Below are 20,628 nucleotides of genomic sequence, written 5' to 3' on the forward strand. Positions count from 1 at the left end.
ATATGAAGCTAGTGAGAGTTTAGGATGAAACATCTTTTCAATCTCATCTCTTTGTACCGTAGGGATGTTTCTTATTAAAAACTAAAATAAAAATACTACTTATTTCCTAATCTCTTAACTGGAGAACAGAACACATTGGGTGAAATCCTGGCCCCACTGATGCCATTGGACTTCATCCAATGTATTTAGTGTATTTATATTTATGGATGTTGTCACGGTGCATCTAAAGTAACTTGACTTTGTCATAACTGTGTAAATGGGAGAGGAAGCTTCAATGTCTGCAAAAAATGACGACGACGACAAAAAACCCTACCCTGCCAAAAAGTATTAAAATAATAAAGGAGGGAGAGTGAATGAGATTTCTTGCCCTTTTTAATAACTCTTCCAAACCGGTGTTACGAGTGTTACAATGCTAACGATATTTTCACCTCTAGTGAAAAATGTGGTAGGCTGATGAAAAACAACTTTTAACTGACCAAACTTGTTTTTTTATACTCTCAGTCTAGGAATGAGCAAACCAAAGTTTACTGAAGTAAATGGGAATCTTTCCATTGACTTCAATGGGCTTTGGATTATTAAGTACCAGTTTAGCTACAGTAAAATTCTCTCTCTAACACACCAAAGCACTTGATGACCCAGCAAAGCACTTCAGCATGTGCTTAACTTCAAGTTTGTGAATACTCCAACTGAAGAGTTTTGCTGGAATTGGGACCCCAGCCTCCAAACTTTGGCCCCAAAATAAACCCTCACTTCATTTGAACATTCAGAAATAATATTTGTTTGTTCTTTCTTTCATTATTTCACATTCCTGCATCCTGTTTTCTGGGCAGGAGTGCAAACAGAAGTTACAAGTAGTTATATTGCAGCATCCAAAATTATGCTAGGTACTTAAAGGGTCATTCATGACCCAATGAAGGGGCAAAAAATAAAATCTGGAAGTAAGAAGCAATCAGGCTGACTGTTAACATGTCAGTGGGTGTAGTATAGAATAGCAATGGTAGTCAATCCACTGTTTAAAGAGGAAAATCCTTTTATCCATATTTGTTACTTTCAGCCACAGGGATTACTGGGAAGTGGGTTCTTATAAAAACGTTAAGCAACAATTTTAATCTTTCTCTTCCTTGCCCATAACAAGCTAGTACACTTCAGAGAAAAGAGTCTAAGACATATTGCAATAATAACTAACAACCTTAAACTGCTGATTTCAAATTAGAATGGTTAATCAATATTTTCTAAATCAACAAATGCTATTTCAATTTTCTTGCAAATCAGTTTTTAGACAAATTTCTACCTGGCAAATGATATAGTTGTTTAAACTGGAATTGTGTATTTATTTGTGGAGATTCACTGAGTTAACACACTGCCAAGTTTATAAATTTGCTGTGTTCTTCCATGCATAACCTTTTGCATAGTGAATTTAGGGGTACACACAAAGCCACAGTGCTGTGATGTCAACTAAAAATCATGTCAGTCACCATCTATAGGAAATATTATCGAGGACATCTTTAACAATCTCGAGCTACACTGCAGATTTTGACAGACAATCACAAAATACCCTTCCTGACCCTTCGTCTCTCTCAAACTGTATGGCATGGAGCCAACACTTGTGCTGAAGGTACCATGAAGATTTATATATGGAAGGAAAAGGTTATCCTTAGACTTTGGTTATTCTTTCATGTTCCTATCTCAGGGTTCAATTGTGCCACCTTTATTTGCCTGTTGTAGTTCTCATGGCTAGATTCTGGTTGTTCTTTATGCAGGTACAGAGTGAAGAGAGGAGGCAAGGAGCTGCCTGTCAACACTGAAATAGGGCCAGCTAAAATTATGCCCCTTGCACATCAGTGAGCACAGGGCTGATTCTGGGATGTTCCTCCAAGGCAGGCACCTTGCAATGCATCCACAGATAGGTGGGGAAGGGAACTGCTGGAGCCATGTCTCTACTCCCATGTGCTGGCCTGTGGAGCTGGCTAGCCACATGGGTGGGGGAAGAACGCTGCACCATCACAGGGGATATCATGATCCACTCAGCACACCAAGGGGGCAAACTGTGATCTGCCCCAGTGGACCTTCTGGAGTAGTGAGACTCCATTCTGCTCGTCGGTGCAAGGCTCTGCCTTAGCTTTATGCATGTAGCTCCATTGATTTAAACAGAACTATTGAGATAGTGAAGTGGTCATCAAGGATTTACCAGGATTTTTCCAGTATTATGGGTCACACCCATGCTCCACCCCTCTCTTATTTCCTGTTTGTGGGTGTACTGCTTTCCCCTCTCTGCTCTGTTAGGTAGCCAAATAAAGCCATGGGTTCCCAGCCTTCAGTACTGCAAGTAGAGTGTTTCTGTTATGCACTAAGCAGTCCCAGTACAAAAGCTGGCAGAGTCAAAGTTCTATTCAAAATGGGAAAGGGTCAGTTGAATTTTGATTTTTGCCCTGTTTGAGCTATCACCCAGTGAGGTATGCATACATTTCTGCATAAGCTTATTACTGTCTGATACTATATTAAAAATCAGCAAAAACCTTTTCTGATCGTACAGGAGGACTGCTTAAAAGAGGGCAAACCACACATTTTACAGAGGGTCCTGTGTGTGTGTGTAGAGGATCTGATTCTCATAATCTAGAATTATATTTATAGTCTCTCTGCTAAGTGGTAGTAGTTGTTGGGACATTGTAGATCAGTCCTCTGATGGAGCAGAAATCTGTGAGTTGCTATTTTCTTTGAGTAAGTGGTTTCTTCAACATCATATACCCACCAGTCCTTGAACAAAAATGGCCAGAAAGGGCACACAAATGCTGCGTCTTTTAGCCCAAACTTCAGTTCCTGGTTCTGAGGAAGCAACTCTGCCCCAAGAATTAACTCTATAGTCAGAGACCAAACTGGCTTGTGTTTGTAACAACTGCTTCCCACCCCACCCCCAAGAAATGACATCACAAATACTTACAACTTCACAGCATTTCTTCAAAGACTGCACACTGGGTACTCAGCACATAAGGTCAAAACAAACCACTCCCCCCAGAATGAACAAACAAACAAACAAAAATAAACAAAACCCATGTTAGATTATGTGAAACAGCACCATCTTCTGGAGACTACAACCATAATTCATTTTTAGTAAGCGGGAAGGTTAATATGGTGGCAAATTGTTCCCAATATAAATTGGTCTATAATGCTTTATTCTCCTTTAGTGTTGTGGAACCAGTTCCCAATGGTTCAGTGTCTATAACATCTTTGTATTCTGCAATCCTTTGAAACAAAGAGATGTTGCTTTTGAGCAATTTATGAAAAAAAAAACCAGACACTTTTTGATAATATGCTTTTAAGTGTCTGTATGAAGGTATTTAAAGTCTCACTTTAAGATTCCTTTACATTTCCAGAGAGTGGTGATGTGAATCAGGCCTTATATGTTTGCAAAATTGAGCCTTTTTCGTTGAGCCCACCTTTCTTCCATTTATTATTTTCTCACTTCTTGGATGTATTCAATCGATAAAGCCTCACAAAATTGACCTATTCCTTTTTCAAGAGAAAGTACAAATGTAAAAGCAATTAACCTGTACACGCTGCTATTTAATAAGTCACAGAAACCTTTCCTTAATATACAGCGACATGTTAATATTTGATTTGACTACAATGTGTGTAACTCCAATTAATGTAATAGAATAAGATAAGATTATACATGGCCTGATTTTGACCTCACAGGCACTCATTTCACACTGGGGTTACTTTTTTGACTTTATGTTAGTTGCTTTGTATTTATACCAGGATACATAATATCATAGACAGGCCCACTATCTTTTGTATGTTGCAAAACGGTGGGGTTTATATAAAAGATTTATGTGCTTTGATTCAAAAAATTCTTTATGTAAGTTCGTGCCCAATTCTTTCAAATGTCCAGTGAGAGACAGTGCATTATGAAGTGTCATTCTGGGACTGGATCTGTCACAGCTTGAAGTGAAATATAATATATACATACCATTTATATCAGTGGTTTTCAGCCTGTGGTCTGCAGACTAAGATTTTCAAAGGGGTCCACACTGGCATTTGAAATGTTTTAAGTGTCTGCAAGTAAAAAAAGGTTGAAACCCACTGTTTTATACTCAAGTATCAGGGGGTAGCCGTGTTAGTCTGTATCCACAAAAACAACAAGGAGTCTGGTGGCACCTTAAAGACTAACAGATTTATTTGAGCATAAGCTTTCATGGGTAAAAAACTCACTTCTTCAGATTTGAAGAAGTGAGGTTTTTACCCACGAAGTGAGTTTTTTTCCCACAAAAGCTTATGGTCAAATAAATCTGTTAGTCTTTAAGGTGTCACCAGACTCCTTACTGTTTTATACTGATCATGGGTGCAGTCTTGCAAATAAACAGCTGAGTAAATTTGCACAAGGTACTATGGGAGGGCTCACATGCATAAGTCTCTGCAGCATCAGGATCCATATTATTATGTGGATAAATGGGTATAATATTCTATCTATACTATCTATACCTTAGGTGGTGAGTCTTTAGTTAAACTTTTTTTCCCCTTTCCTAAATGATCCGATGAATAAAATATAAGGATTTCATTAGGGAAAGATATTTAAGCAAATCCTATCATAGTCTACATTTTTTTTTCCAGGACATGAATGAAGTATCCAGCTTTATAAAAGGTTCAATACTTGGCTGTCAGCAAAACAACTTAAACTATCCTCCTTTCACTCCCAGTAAGTCTATAGTTTTTAATCATATGGCAAAAATCCAAGTGTGTGTGAGATACAAGTAATCAATTATAATGAGATGAGGGAAATTTTTACTTTTTTTTTTTATGTTTTATGTTCTAAACATTCCTAATGACAGAAAAGATGAGTATATAGTATGTTATTCTCAGTGGCTTAGGTACTGTTTCCAGAACTCCTGAAGGCAAATGGCTTTTTCCAGTAAAATGTTTAATCATTTTTCAAATTATTAGCTGCATTTGCTAAAGTAAATGTTGCCATTGCTTTAATTAAGTCTAGCAATAGTATTGATTTTCCTTGATCATTAATAGCTTTAGGCCTGTAAGCATAACTAAACTAGAATTCTAATGTTTTATCAAGCAATAACTTTTGTAGGCCTGTCGCAGATCCAATAGTTCAATAATTTAGGGTGAAGTTGTGCAATCTTTCCACATGCTTGTGAGCGGTTGCTCACAGGAGTAGTCCCATTGGCCTCAGTGCATCTGCTTGTGCAAAGAAGTGGTCAGCAAGGCGATGAAGGGCTGCACCATCTAGTACTTAGTGCAGAATTTTAGATTCATCTGAAGGTAAAAAATAGCTTTTTTTTCTGATCACACATGGCTCTAATGAAAAGAGTGGAAAGATTTCACTCTGTCAGAGATACAGTTGTAACCTGTGTGGGCATTTTTCCAGCAGTATTTAGGAGGTGGGAAAATGGGAAAGAAACAAAGAGCAGGGAATGTCTGTACAGAGCTGATTGGCACTTTGCACTCTAGCAGAAACAAGGGACAGTGCATGGCCGTGCTGCTCTGTGAGCAAGACAGGACCCAGACTGCATCTCTGAGAGCTTGCTTCTCCCTCCCTACTGAGGAGACCATGCACCTGTGCTGGAGAAAGAGTAGCAGCGGAGCAGTGGCTCTTCCCCTCTTAGCAGGATTTAGCAAAGCAAGTAACCCATGCAGGGAAATAAGGAAGCTCCTTATGCCTCCTTACTCCGCGACAAAGGCATGCAATCAAGGTGACAGTTAAGCCCTTACTGAGCTAAAGTTCTAAGTGCCGGAGGCAATGACACTGAAGAGAGCTGGTGGCTACTATTTAATATTGCCTATAGAAATATGAGAAAAGATTTAATAATTTTATGTCCTGAACAAACTGAATCAGATTATATATCAATTCACTAAACTCCACTCTGATATAAAAGCTGCATTTATAGAAGCGTTAGAGGTAAATGGGTGAATTGTTCAGGGTTCGCATATTGAGTGCCATGAGGTATAGGGAGCTCCAAAGCAGGAAAGTACCACAGTTTAAACACTGATGAATAAAGCCAGTGTACCTCAATCTAGCTTAACCTACTGTCATATGATGTGATATTTACTAGCACCCATAGTTTCATTCTTGAAGCACTGTGATGAATGTAAATACTAAACAAAAAGGGCCCCTCCATTTTGTTATGTATTAACATAAAAGATTGGAAATATTCAAAATAAAGGCGTACTCCAGTGTTGTCATATCATTTTCTAAAGGTATTCTTGATGGACTCATGTATTCAAAGACACTTTGCATGGATGCAGTGCAATCCTGGGGAAAACACTATGATGTTCACAGTCTATACGGCTATTCCATGACCCTATCTACTGATAAGTAAGAACTGCTTTCTAATAATTGTTACGTAAAGGTATACTAGGTGGCCTAAAGTTGCAAAAGTGATTAGTGATTTTTAGGTGCCCACCTTGAAACTCTTTAAAGGAGTCCGATTTTCAGAGATTGTTGAGCATCTGCCCTCTGGGAATCAGGTCCTTCTATGGTTTCTGAATCTGGGCATCCAACACTGAAGCACCAAAAATCACTAGCCTGTTATAAAATTTAGGACGACGTGGCCAGTTTGCTTGTAGAATTGGTTAATGAAAGGAAGACCCTGCATTACTATTTAAAGTTCAACTCAAAAAAAGTCTTAAAATTTGTGTTGTCTTTAAAAGTGCTAGTGAACTGCCAATTTTCAAAGTTGGTGTAATTTCAAGACTGTTTCAATCAAGTTTATTTCAATTTGAAGAACAAATAAAGCCATGGTTCTAGTCCTGACTAACACAGCCTAATGGACCATTATCCTGGTAGATAACTGTCTTCACCTCGTCCCATTTTGCATCTAAAGTTTCCAGTAAGACACACATGTCCTGCATGACAGATTTTGAATTGTGGAGTGTTAGAATAGAGGAGCTCTCTCTCTGTGCTTTGTTCTCTGCTTCTTTAGGCAGTGTGGTTTAAAAAAATCATAAGTTTTCAACATTTCCTTTCTCCCTTGAAATTCCTACACTCAAACTGGTAACTAGTTAATGTGTTGGACCCTCAACTGATCTAAATTGGTGCAGCTCCACTGAAGCAAAGCCAGTATATTCAAGTTGAGTACCTGGCCCAAAGTTTAGTGGGCTAAACAGTTTAAGAAAGATAGCTCATTTGGAGTTAATATCAGAAGCTCAGCTAAAATATATCTGGCTAACTGGAAGTGAGACAACATCTCTGGGCCTTATTATTTTTATGAATTAATGAATTTTAATTAGCAATATGGAAAACAGATAATCTATCAGAGTTCAAGTACACTTACCATGTGGTATTAATTCCAGTTTCATTTAATTTTCAGAGCTATACAAGCTGTTTTCCCTGGAAAAAGAAGCCTTACGATTTCTAGGTCTACTTTTGCTGGATCAGGAAAATACACAGGACATTGGCTCGGGGATAATGCTGCTACATGGAATGATCTGAGATGGGCGATAACAGGAATGCTGGAATTTAACCTCTTTGGGATACCTTATGTATGACATAGTTATTTGCGATAACCCTTCAAAGCAACAGATTAAGAATTAACAATGCAATCTTTTCATCTAATTGCTTGTTATCTAATCAAAACCAATATAAATCATGACCTTGTTCTTTAAAACATAAATAGTGATATGCAGAAGTCCAGAATAAACAAACAAACAAACAACCCTCATCTGCCATGTACAGCTTTATACAATTGGCTGGATTAATTATGAGGCTGTTGTTACTGATTTTTGCCCTCCTCTGAAGTATCAGGTATAGGCCACTCCCATAGCTGGGTTTCTGACTAGATGGACTTATGGTGTGATCTAGTATACTACTCCCTATGTTTCAAGCTATCTGTCACCCTTTATTATTGTTTCATCTTCAGTCATCAGCTCTATGAGCTGACATTATACAGTGTTTTGCCACTGCATTGGCAGTGGGATAGGATTGCTCATTTATAAATGAATGAAATGGCCAAATTCCATCTTCAGGATTTGCATTTCTGTGATTGTACTGCGCTGCCATCTTGTAGACTGCTTAATGTTATTTATTTATTTCTTAATCATGTATTTATGGTGGCACCCGCTGTGTGTTAATGTTTTCCAAACATTCACGAGTGGTGCTCCAAGGAGCTTGTGATCTAAAGACAACAAGATGGAGGTTAGGGAGAAGGGGAATCATAGTAGCCAATTTAGATACAAGTCAACTTCATTCACTGTAAACTGACCGATGTGACTACAGGTTGCTCAGTAAAGCCCTATGTGTGCAGGTACAAAAATACTCCAATTATTGTATTTAACACCAAGCCACTCCTTTCCCCATCATGCCATTCTCTTCCCTTTTAATTTCCCACTAGTTCCTTCTGATGCACCTTTCACACTGAAATAGGAAAAGGAAGGTGTTTTTTTAAGATGGTGGACTAATTTCATAGGTGATGTGCAAGGTAGAGCCCTTCACACTTAGTTGGGCTCCATCAGAACTACTTGGAAAAATACTTCGTATTACTGCTACCAATGTGCAAAAGAATGTAAGGGTTCGTCTACATGGCCCTGCAGTGTGGACTACTGGGGGTGTGAACTGCAGTGCACACTAAAATGTTTCGCTGTAAGTGCCCCGTGTAGACTCTGCGAGAACTGAAAAGTACCTAGTTTGTGTTAACATGGTCTTGTTTGAAATGGGACTTAAGTTTCTTTATTACATTATAACATTTGGGGTATAAAATTAAAACAAGTTTAAAAGACACTTTGAAAAATATTACAGCATTTTTTTAAAAAGGAGATATACCTGACATCCCACCTTCAAATAATAATCTTTGATAATGGCTGTGTGTTATTCAGAACAGAAGCCATTTGACAGCTTTGGGTCTGAGTAAGATCAGATCTGAAAGAAGAAAGATGTCAGGCAGAAATATGGTGAACACCTCCCTCAGGTTTGCTATTGTGACAATTAAGGATATGTTGATTATTCACTGGAAATTATACCTTTCACTTTGCATCTCATCTTTGTAAGATTGGTAGTATGCCAATTAAAAAATATGTATACAAGCATATGTGAAGAGATGTGGTATGCTGTGTAATACATATAGGGTATATACAGTATTTTGACACATACATACACTATTCGTGTATAATTTTTTAGATTGGTGCAGATATTTGTGGCTTCTTTGATAACGTCACAGAAGAACTTTGCAGGCGATGGATGCAAGTTGGAGCATTTTATCCATTTTGCAGAAATCACAATGCTGAAAATTATGCGGTAGGTTACTAATACTCTTACAAAATTCCATACAGCTGTCATTACATCACCAATTCCCTACTACTGTTGTATCAATGAACTTACAAGTAGACTACCAACATTCCGTATCTCCTCTAGCGCAGCAGAGCTGGAACAAACCCACTGTAATGGAATTGTTTCCATTGTCCTTAGTTACTATTTACTCAGTCATTGAAACAACTGTTGTCCTACTAGCATAGTGTGGGCATTCTGTCTCCTGCATTCTAATACTCTGTTCGATTCGGTTTTCTGGTCCAAGTGAGCTATACAGTTCACTGGATTGCAGTTTAAATTTTACATTCGTAGGTTGTCTTAATGAAATTCTAACTCTAAAAGATTCACCTCCATTGGAAATAATTGTCTGTACTGTGCCAAGTTCACCAGTGGCCGCAGCAGCTGCAACTTCACTGTGTCACTGTTCATGTGGACTCCAGTGGAGTTGCAGCTGCTTACAGTGGAATTGGCCTACAGTGTTCTCCACAACATGTTTCCTTCTTCATGACAACAATAACAATCCAACCTTTATTTTCAGCCTCAGGATCCAGCTGTGTTTGGGGCAGATTCTGTTTTGGTGAGATCATCAAAGAACTACTTGAACATTCGATACACTTTACTGCCCTACCTCTATACCCTTTTCTACAAAGCTCATACACAAGGAGACACGGTAGTGAGACCACTTCTTCACGAGTAAGTTCGCTGATCAAAATATGCATAAACGGTATTTTTTGTTGGGAAGAGGGCATTCCGTGGGGCAGAGTTTGATGCTATTGTATACATCATATTTATACACATTGATAATGCAATAGCTTTTAAGAAAGATCAATCATAGATCATTTCTAGTTTCCTAAATTATTATCATTTGCTCTAACACCTGCTATGAACAGTATGACATGTCAGTGGTAAATAAGGAAATGGCTTTTTGGCTGCGCATTCTAGAAGTTCCATTTCCTAGCTCTTAAATTCTTTAACAAACTATTTCTAAACAAAAAGAAAAGGAGGACTTGTGGCACCTTAGAGACTAACCAATTTATTAGAGCATTATTAGTCTCTAAGGTGCCACAAGTCCTCCTTTTCTTTTTGCGAATACAGACTAACACGGCTGCTACTCTGAAACCTATTTCTAAACAGGAAATATATGAAAAATATGATTATAAACTAAATAAGGAAACATGGGAATGTATTTCTGGCATTTGCTGATTTTCTTCATATGGAGATAAAAACAAGCTATAGTGTTATAAATTTCCAGTGATCAGTGTTGCCATTCTTCTGTGCTGATTCTAGGCAATATAGTGTTACCTATGGCAATAAACAAACAAAATAAATACTGCTACTTTCTCCATCATTTAGGTTCTATTCAGATGAAGCAACATGGGCTATTGATCGACAGTTCTTGTGGGGCCCTGGTCTTCTGATCACTCCTGTACTGGACCCAGTATGTTTGATTATATATTAAAATCTATCTTATTAACTCTTAATTGAGCACTGACATTCATATTATTTAGGACTCAGTTTTGCCCCTAAACGTCACTGCATATCTCCAATATTTGTAACAGCTAATATAATGGAGGGCACCCTATTGTCTTTACATTAGACCATTTGTCTGCTTGGATTCTTCCGTGCTGCAAAGAATACATCTGACTTCTGGCTGTTCTCCTTGTAGCTGATAGCAGATCTCCAAAAAGATGTTTTAACCAGAGTGAATAGGTTTACTAACATACACATGTTGACCAGATAGTTTCATCAAGTAACCAGTGAACCATGACCTAGTAGAGCGAACCTAAGTTATAGCTAAACTAATGCAGAAACACTTATGAATGTGACCATTCACAAGCAGGTAGATAAGAGGGACCAGGACATAATACAATTATTTGTCAAGCCATGTTTCTAAAATTCACAAGCAGCTTCTCTTCATCTCTTTGTAATTTCACTGGAGAACACCAAGATCATGGATTATTCCTGTTGTAGTGATGACCCTCATTAATTCAAAATTTCCCCTTTGGCCCTCAGTCTCACATAGGCAATCACATTTTTCAAGCTCTATCATAATACACTTGTTAAATGTACAAAACAAGGCATATCTGAAAAGAAATGTCTGGTACAAAGCAACACAAAAGGAGACTTTGGGGTAATTGTGAATATCAAATAAGACATCAGTTTGCAACATGATATGATAGCAAAATGAGCCAGTGTGATTTTTGGGCTGCATACCCCACAAAGGTATCCTGTCATGGAGCAGTGATGTAACAGTCCCTTTATGGTTCTGATGTGACTTTGCTAGGATTATTGTATGCATTTATCGGTACCTCCATACTACTAACATTTTAACAAGTTGGTGGGATTCAGAGAAAAGGAACATTGATTAGGAGCTAGAGGACTGATTTATGAAGAAAAGTGAAAAGCAGGAACTGTGCATAGCTAGGCTAAGCAACATTTAAAAGGAGCTATGATAATAGTTTACAAACATCTGACGGTGTAGATACCCCAGAAAAATAATTTAGTTTGGTACAAGGGGATATGACTAGGAGAAGTGGGATAAGAGAGAGGAAGAATTGAGGCTAAATATCAGGAAACATTTCTGATAGTGACAACTACTGGATTGTGGGATAATCTACAAGGAAAGTGACAGAAGCCTCATTGCATGGCACATTTAAAATGAAACCAGATAGATCAGTAATAAGCCTACTTTAGGGCATAAATCTTCATTGCACATGGATGAACAAGGACATTTTTTTTCTATTCTAACTTCTGTGATACTGTGGAAAAAAAGTCTTATACGTTGATCAGACAATTAGAGAGAAAGGTCCTTCTTCATAAACAAAAAATCAGAACAAATATCATTGAAATTCTCTTGTCAGCTTGAAATTGTCACTTTGGAAATGCTGCTTTAGTTACTATTTGATTTATTTGTCTTCAAATATGAAAGATGTTTCTTTATTCTCATTTCAGGGTGTGGAAACAGTGACAGCGTATATTCCTGATGCAGTATGGTATGACTATGAAACAGTAAGTAAAAGCATATAATAATGCTGGGCTGAGTCCATGTCTGTGTATTCTTCTCAACATTGTCCTCTATGGATTGGGTTGTGATTGTTAGATGTGGTAGAGGAGATAAACATGAAGGAAGCAGAAAGTTGAGAAGATGGAAGAGAGATAATTAAGGGAAGGAGGCAGAATAGACAGAGAGAAAGGAGAAGAGAGAGCTCGTAACAAATATTAAGCAAGGTTTATGTTTCTTCTACATTCTATACAGTGCTCTGAACACCACCATCAGTAAAATAAATAGTACAATATAATAATAATAATAATTGCAGTCTCTTCTGGGCATTCAAACACTGGCATGTTACCCTTATTTCTAAAGAAATTAAGTTAACCACTTCTGTGCCAATTCTTTTGCCTGTTGGCTGGAGGAAGAAGGTAAGGTTCTACCCTATGCCTGACACAAGACAGTGTCTACTTTCAGCCTTCCAGGATGAATTGGCCTTCTTTTGTGTGTTGATCATGCTGGAATCAAAAAGTAAACTTTTTTTGTTTGGTGTTGTAATCTAAGGTGATTTTCTGTGGTAGTAGGCAGACAGTGTCTGAATAGACATTTGTGTATTATAACTGGAGAAATCAGGAGAACTGGAATGGAAGCTCAGGATGTGAGAAACCATTCTCTGTAGTGAGTAATGTAAAATACCCATTTTCTCTTCCATTCCCATAAATTAGGGTAGAAGAGAAGTATGGAGAAAACAACAAGCACAGATGTATCTCCCAGCAGACAAACTAGGACTTCATCTGAGAGGAGGCTACATATTTCCTATTCAGCAGCCAGCTAATACAACATTGTACAGGTACGTTTTATGGCTGAGCCCTGTGATCACACTGCTCTGTAATGTGATTTCAGGAGTGGGCTCAGAATTGTCAGATTTCAAACCATTGGGTGTATCATATGGGAACGTCTGAAGTCCATTGCATCCTACGCTCTTTACTCAAGCTAAAGCCCCACTGTAGCCAGGGGTACAGGATCAGTACTTCAGTGGTATTTGGATCAGGTCCTGAAGCTCTACAGTCAAACATATGGCCCAGTTTGCTTGTCAGTTTGCACACACAGGGTTAAACTGTAGCTATGTCACAAGTCATGAGTAAGTATCAACACATAGTTGAGCTGCCCGAGGAACAGACTAGAAACCAGACTAAGACAGAGACTCTCAATCTGGTCTCTAGGTCCCCCTTTGCTTCAGAGAAGTGGGGGTAAATAGTCTTCACCAATTTGTCCCACTCCCTGCTAGCCCATATGTGTGATTAGCAGCACTGTGGAGAATACTGTCGTCCATCTCTACTACTGATGAAAGGGATGATCCCTTGTTGCCCTGTCTGAATATGAAGGATGAGTTGCTCAGACTGATTATTGCCTGTGGGACAAAGTGCGGATGTTAGACTAAATTCCTTTCTCAGTGTATATGTGGAATAACCTATTGATACCCACGTAATTAAGAGGAAAAAATGGCCTGTCCTATTGAGTTTAGTATTTAAACTTTGAGATTGGTAATTGCTGAAAGCATTGACATACTTTCATGATTAATGAAATAATATGATTACTGGTTAATCACATGTTAATTTTGTGTAACGATTTTTAGTCCTGCCACACATTTTCATCCATTTCCGTGAAAATGAAAGGCAATTTATCCAGGTGAAAAGTAGTTTAGAGAAAATCTGTTCTGTTGTGAAATTATTAAAAGCTCTCAGCCAAAAAATGGTGAAAGGAAATCTGTAAAATTTTGTAAACACAAAACCTCAGTTTTTAACACGAATCTTTTGGAAATGAAAATTGGTAGCATCAATATTTTTTCAAGATGTATCAGTATAAACAATGTCTAGATATCTTTTATACTCTTCAGAGAAAGTCTTTCATTTTACAGCCGCAAGAATCCGATGGGACTCATAATTGCATTAGATGACAAGGAACAAGCAGCTGGAGATTTATTCTGGGATGATGGAGAATCTAGAGGTAGGCACATTAGATACCCGTAACATTTGAAGTATTAGTATATTTGAAAATAATGATCTTAATCTTTTCATTGGTTTCATGGATCAAGTATTTTATATTAAGCAAATTAGTGGTATAACTTGGAAATTATATATGTTACAACCAGGGGGCCCAGTCCTGCAAATTCTTACTCATCTGAATAGTTCAGTGAGACATTAGTGAGGGTTTGGATATGCAACCTCAAGTGGAGAAATGTAATGTTCTATTCACAATGAAGGTGCTGAAAGGCTTGTTAGAATTGTTGTTTATTAACACTTTAAAAAATCCAAAGTTGTATACCACATTGCTGAGATATTTTTAATACACTAAGAGGTGAATTCTACTCTCAAATTATCTGTTGTAAATCCAGATTAACTCCAGTGGATGCAAAGCTAGCTCGGGTACGTCTACACATGCTGCAGTCACGCATCTGAATTACTGTGAACATACCCTTGGATATGGGGCTAAATACGGAAAGTGATAAAGTTGAGTGCTAAAAGTGAGGCATCTAAATCCATCTTTGATTGAAAATGGCCTCATTTTCAGATGTACTGAGCACCCAGTGAAGCCGATATTTTGCCCTATGTACTGAACTTTATGCTTTTGCTGTCATAAACAATCAAATATTTCATCACTGATAATGTTAATAAGCCTTAATGCCTTCTAGGGTTGTTGCTGTATTGTTGTTGTAGCACTTGTAGCCACTAATCACAGCTGAGGATCCAGCTGCTCTGGATACTGTAAACACACACAACAAAAAGTAGGAGGATCTAAGTGCACCTAAGTAGCAGTTTTTTGTTTAATAAATTGAATCAAAATAATAATTTATATATGTTTTCATTTCTATCAAATGGCCAACTCAGCCAAATAAAATATCTGAGTTTTATCCCTTTAAAATACCATAATGAGTCATGATAATGTTGAGATTAAAGCTAATTTGGAAAATAAAAGGAGTTTGGAATTTGAATTATAAAATAACTGGCTGTGATTTCCAGAGGCGCCTAAGGAGTTATGCACCCAAATTCCACTGAAATTTAATGGGATCTGGGCATGTAAATCCTTTCTTTGACAATCCCAGCCTTTGTCCTTTTTATTATACTTTTGTTAGACAAACCAGCAAGCAGTTTAAACATTTATTCCAAAATGACTTCCTGAAGACCTTTTATTGCACACTCAGGCTTTTATTAAAAAAAGATTTAAGGACGTGATAGTTTTTATTGTTTGTTTGTAACCTGTTGTAGCACCTTATATATGTGTAAAAAAGCTAAGGCTGTGGTTTATGGCATATGCCCATTAAAACTAATGTATTTCAAGAATACCTGGTTTTCAGGAAGTTCTGACCTTACATTTTTAATCCAACAGCCTCATGCTATCCATAGAGAGAAGGGAATAGCAAAAGAATTTGAGCATGATTTAGCCATGCTGGATAAATTTAAGAAGGAATTTTACGAGAAGTGTCTCAACAATAAGGACTTACGCGTAATGGAGATGGTCAAAGCAACACCGCGGTGGTCAAGAATAGATTACACTATGTCATTCCACTTATGTTTCATCTCTAGTCTTGCAAAATATGGCCCTGATCCTGCAAACACTTGTGCATTTGAGTGTTTTTATACACAATTCTCACTGAGTGAAATGGAACTTCTCTTGTACATAAATGTTTTCAGGGCTAAGATCTAAAGGTGGTGGGAAGGTTATGTAGGATTACTCGTGTTAACTATTCTGATTTCTGTCTATGATTCTGTCAGGTACTGACTGTCTAGTACTGAAATTCATTCTAACCTCTATGTTCAGATAGTGTATATCTTTTGATCTGTAAAACTGTTGAATATATCATCCATGACCTCTATAAATGTGCTCAAGTTTGAGAACTCAGAGAAAATTTAAATGTAGTCTCCCTAATAAACCATCTTCAAAAAGATTCTGGGATTCTGCTACTGTTCCCCTGCCACCAACTCACCTATTCACACATCAGTTTTTAATTGAGAGGGAGATGGGAGAGGTCCCCAAATGGTCCACACTAACCCTAAACTTCTCACTGAGTGGCAGACCTAATTGTGAGGAAAGACCAGAAGGTGCTGCCCATCTGATTCTCCCATTGTAGGACACTTGGCTGGCTACATCATCGTAACTTCTCTCTCAGTCCCAATTCAACAGTACTGCCATCATCCTAGGAGGTCTGCCTTCCTTCATATACTTGAGCTGTGAAGGGCTCGGATTCTCTTCTGGGTTTCACTGCTGTCCCTTTCAAGTATAAAGTGCCCAATCTACAATTCCCTACTATCACATTGTACTCTGTAAATATTAGCTCAGAATACTGAGTCTCTGTGTCCTGATATTGAAGAATTGGGGTAGTAAGGGGAAGTTTTTCACTATCTCAAGTAGGAGGGCACCATGCTAGCTGGATGCCAAAAAGTGGGGTTGCTTGTGCTCAGAAGGATTATTGTATGATGATTTTGCTTTATATTGTTGAAAGTGTTTTTTAAAGATCTATTCAATAATAGATACGTATCCTACTTATAGAATCCAGCTCTTATTGTTTTGACTCTACCAATCCTGAGTCAAGCAAAACCTTTCAAACTGTCCATGCTCTTTTCAGTCTCATGAAACTCTGGGCTGCCTTAAAGAAAAAGCATTGTGATTTGGCTGATAATTGCTGCAATAAATATCGGATGCCCCTGGGCAGTTGCTGATATTTCTACAGAGGGAACATGTTCATTTTCAAGATCTAAAATAACTCAGATTTTATTGTACTAATATTGAGAAACAAAATTATATGAACTGTTATGATTTTTTGATCATTTTCTAAAACAAGTCTTCCTAAAAGCTTATGAGTAGCAATCTTCCTTAGAAATTGTTCACAATTTACTAGCAACCACAACCTTCTTCATGTCTGTCTTTTTTTTTAAAATCCAACACTGAAGTGTTTAGTAGTCAACTCTTACATTTGCTGCCAGTGAGGTATTTTATTCCCTGTTTCATAACTACATTATGTAGAGTATAAGTATAATAGATAAACTCTTTCGATAATAGATAATTGTTCAAAATATTTCAAGGAGTTAGCTTTGAAATATGTACATAAGGTTAAAAGAAAGTGTATACAATCCTTCTGGCAAGTAGCATTTTACTTACAATGCAGATGAATATCAAGTTTAGGCTCTCTTTATGCCAATTGCATGGCAAAGAACAATGTTCAAATAATGTTATTACTTTTGCAAAGTCAAACACTCAAAAGTTAGGGAATATCAGCACTGAGATGGCGAGTACACACACACACACACACACACACACACACACACACACACACACACACACACACACACACACGCTACACACTGCACCAGCTGCACATGCTGTTTTTTTCCCACAGGACCCCTGCCTTGTTTATATCCCGATTTGGTGAAGCACTTAACCACTTACAATTAAGCATTGTCTTTAAGCATGCTTTGCCTTAGAGCATAAGGACTTTGTAGTCAATGTTTCCACAGGTTTGCCTTTACAACAGCTTTTTCTGTAATCATTCTTTAACATTCTGCTCTTTAAAAGGAATAGAAAAAGAGCATGCGTTTAAACCAGGTCAATATCCCCATAATGTAGGATCAGTTACATGAACATCAGGGTGTGCAAAAGAGTTTAGTAAATCTTCATTTGTCCCTCATTGGAAGCTATGCAAGACAGGAATTATGTCTTTATATCAGGTTTCAGAGTAACAGCCGTGTTAGTCTGTATTCGCAAAAAGAAAAGGAGGACTTGTGGCACCTTAGAGACTAACCAATTCATTTGAGCATGAGCTTTCGTGAGCTACAGCTCACTTCATCGGATGCATACCGTGGAAACTGTGTGTGGTTTTTGGAGGGGGGTGAGGGGGTGAGAGAACCTGGATTTGTGCAGGAAATGGCCAACCTTGATTATCATGCACATTGTGAAGAGAGTTGTCACTTTGGATGGGCTATTACCAGCAGGAGAGTGAGTTTGTGGGTGGGGGGGTGGAGGGTGAGAAAACCTGGATTTGTGCTGGAAATGGCCCAACTTGATGATCACTTTAGATAAGCTATTACCAGCAGGACAGTGGGGTGAGAGGAGGTATTGTTTCATGATCTCTGTGTGTATATAATGTCTGCTGCAGTTTCCACGGTATGCATCCGATGAAGTGAGCTGTAGCTCACGAAAGCTCATGCTCAAATAAATTGGTTAGTCTCTAAGGTGCCACAAGTACTCCTTTTCTTTATATCAGTTTGCACAGCACCAAGCACAATTGTGCCCCTATCTTGACTCAGGCCTCTGGGTGTTACTATAATAATAATTTAGCAGTCTATTGGTTTCTAATTGTGACAGAATCCTATGCTCAACTTGTCAGTAATGCTGCGTAATATCTGCACTGTGCTTAGAAAATGTTCATTTCTCTCTCAATATTTTAGATACAGTGGAAACTAAAAACTACGTTCATTACCAGTTTTCAGTTACCAATGTAAGTAATTTTTCATAATGTTATTTTCATTGTGTTCATTTTAATCGGTAATGTTTTCAGTTAATCAGAGCATCATGTTTTGTTGTTTGTTCATTCGTTTTTTTACTAACTTTTAGATATCATGAAAACACCCATATTTCCTGATAGATAATAAAATTGACATACAACTATTTATCAAGTAGTAGAACTGCAAGATGATGATTGCCTTCAGCTCTCAACATACCAATGGGAGTTTTGCCTGAGTAAGGGAGGAGATGCAGTTCTATTAAAAATGTAGTCGTGGGCTCTATAAAATGTATTTTAATTTATTTCCGCATAATTTGGGGGGGGGGGTTAGACTCTAGATGGATATTCTGTCAGTAGAAATAAATGTAACTATCCCACATGTATTTGCTAACAAATAATACTTTTATTAGGACAGCAAGTCTATGATTTCTTACACATTAAAAAGAGTCATAAAGTCTGCACGTAAGGCTGAATGTGTCCATTCTGTGGGGATGAAGAACTAGGGTAGGGAAGGAATGTTGCATCTACTGCATCATTCACTCCTTCCTTTGACCCCACGGAAGCCCTTTCATGCGTTCTCCATTGGACTTGGGTCTTTAAAGGGAGTGGTGGGGCCAGGATCAGAGCTACTGTATACAGCATTGTCCCCCTCAATGCATGGCGATTCCAAACCTAGATAATTCTGATTGGGTAAGAATTAATTCAGGTGGTGTTCCTTTCTCTACTGTGCTGAAATTCACCCAGGGGAACAGCTGGTGGAGGGGAAATTCACAGGAAGCATAGGAGTGGAACCGTGAATACCTTCATAGATCTGATTATCATTTTTTTTTCCTTATTCTTAATCTAAAGTATTTTTCCTACGTCAGTGGTGTATAGTGAAGCCAATGAGCTGGCATTTTAGAGGTGTCAATTTTTAATTTTTATTATAAGGAGTGAATGTCAGCAGTTTAATTAGGCTGTCAGTACATAGATAGTTGATAGTCTCTTTTGTCTCTTCTAGATTTAAACAAGAATTTTTAGCAGCTATTTAATGGTTGCATTCAGTTCACTCAAAAAGAGAGTGAATAAAGTTAAAAAAATCCTAATTGTCTCACATAATAAGTCTGTATTATTATTACAGCTACCATGACACTGACTTGTATAGAATTTAACAGTATCCTTTCCTGGTGACTGAGTGGTTCTGGGGACAGGTAACAGGATGTAGAGCCTTTTACTAGTGTGTCATCTGTTTGATACTACCACAGCTCCGTTGTGACTGAAAGCTACTGACTGATGGGAATGTGATAGTGTAAATGTCTTAATGTTGATTAAGTGACATGAGTGGAGAAAGAGTGCACTAGGGGTGATTTTTTATGGTGTGAACTAAGTGGTCGCCTTGTTTGCATTCTTAGCGGAGAGGCCAAGGACCTGATGTGTGCAGAGAATAAATTATGTAACTGGTTCCTTCTGGTCATAGCTGAGATGCACTTCATAGAATCATAGAATCATAGAATATCAGGGTTGGAAGGGACCTCAGAAGGTCATCTAGTCCAACCCCCTGCTCAAAAGCAGGACCCATCCCCAATTAAATCATCCCAGCCAGGGCTTTGTCAAGCCTGACCTTAAAAACTTCTAAGGAAGGAGATTCCACTACCTCCCTAGGCAACGCATTCCAGTGTTTCACCACCCTCCTAGTGAAAAAGTTTTTCCTAATATCCAACCTAAACCTCCCCCACTGCAACTTGAGACCATTACTCCTTCTCCTGTCCTCTTCCACCACTGAGAATAGTCTAGAACCATCCTCTCTGGAACCACCTCTCAGGTAGTTGAAAGCAGCTATCAAATCCCCCCTCATTCTTCTCTTCCGCAGACTAAACAATCCCAGTTCCCTCAGCCTCTCCTCATAAGTCA

At 38.1% G+C, this 20,628-nt stretch overlaps 1 protein-coding gene across 1 annotated transcript in view; it reads left to right on the plus strand.

Annotated features, from left to right (window-relative positions):
* SI (sucrase-isomaltase) overlaps positions 1 to 20,628 on the plus strand; it is a 152,256-nt gene that overhangs the window by 33,254 nt on the left and 98,374 nt on the right. The window contains exons 14-23 of the mRNA XM_084638286.1: positions 4,609 to 4,693; positions 6,208 to 6,325; positions 7,320 to 7,491; positions 9,122 to 9,238; positions 9,789 to 9,943; positions 10,604 to 10,688; positions 12,203 to 12,259; positions 12,965 to 13,089; positions 14,158 to 14,246; positions 18,683 to 18,732. Of these exons, the coding sequence (XP_084494412.1) occupies positions 4,609 to 4,693; positions 6,208 to 6,325; positions 7,320 to 7,491; positions 9,122 to 9,238; positions 9,789 to 9,943; positions 10,604 to 10,688; positions 12,203 to 12,259; positions 12,965 to 13,089; positions 14,158 to 14,246; positions 18,683 to 18,732 (1,053 nt within the window). The remainder of the gene's footprint in view (positions 1 to 4,608; positions 4,694 to 6,207; positions 6,326 to 7,319; positions 7,492 to 9,121; positions 9,239 to 9,788; positions 9,944 to 10,603; positions 10,689 to 12,202; positions 12,260 to 12,964; positions 13,090 to 14,157; positions 14,247 to 18,682; positions 18,733 to 20,628) is intronic.

The sequence above is a fragment of the Lepidochelys olivacea genome (assembly GCF_965140295.1).
Source record: "Lepidochelys olivacea isolate rLepOli2 genome assembly, chromosome: 9".
Lineage (NCBI taxonomy): Eukaryota > Metazoa > Chordata > Testudines > Cheloniidae > Lepidochelys > Lepidochelys olivacea.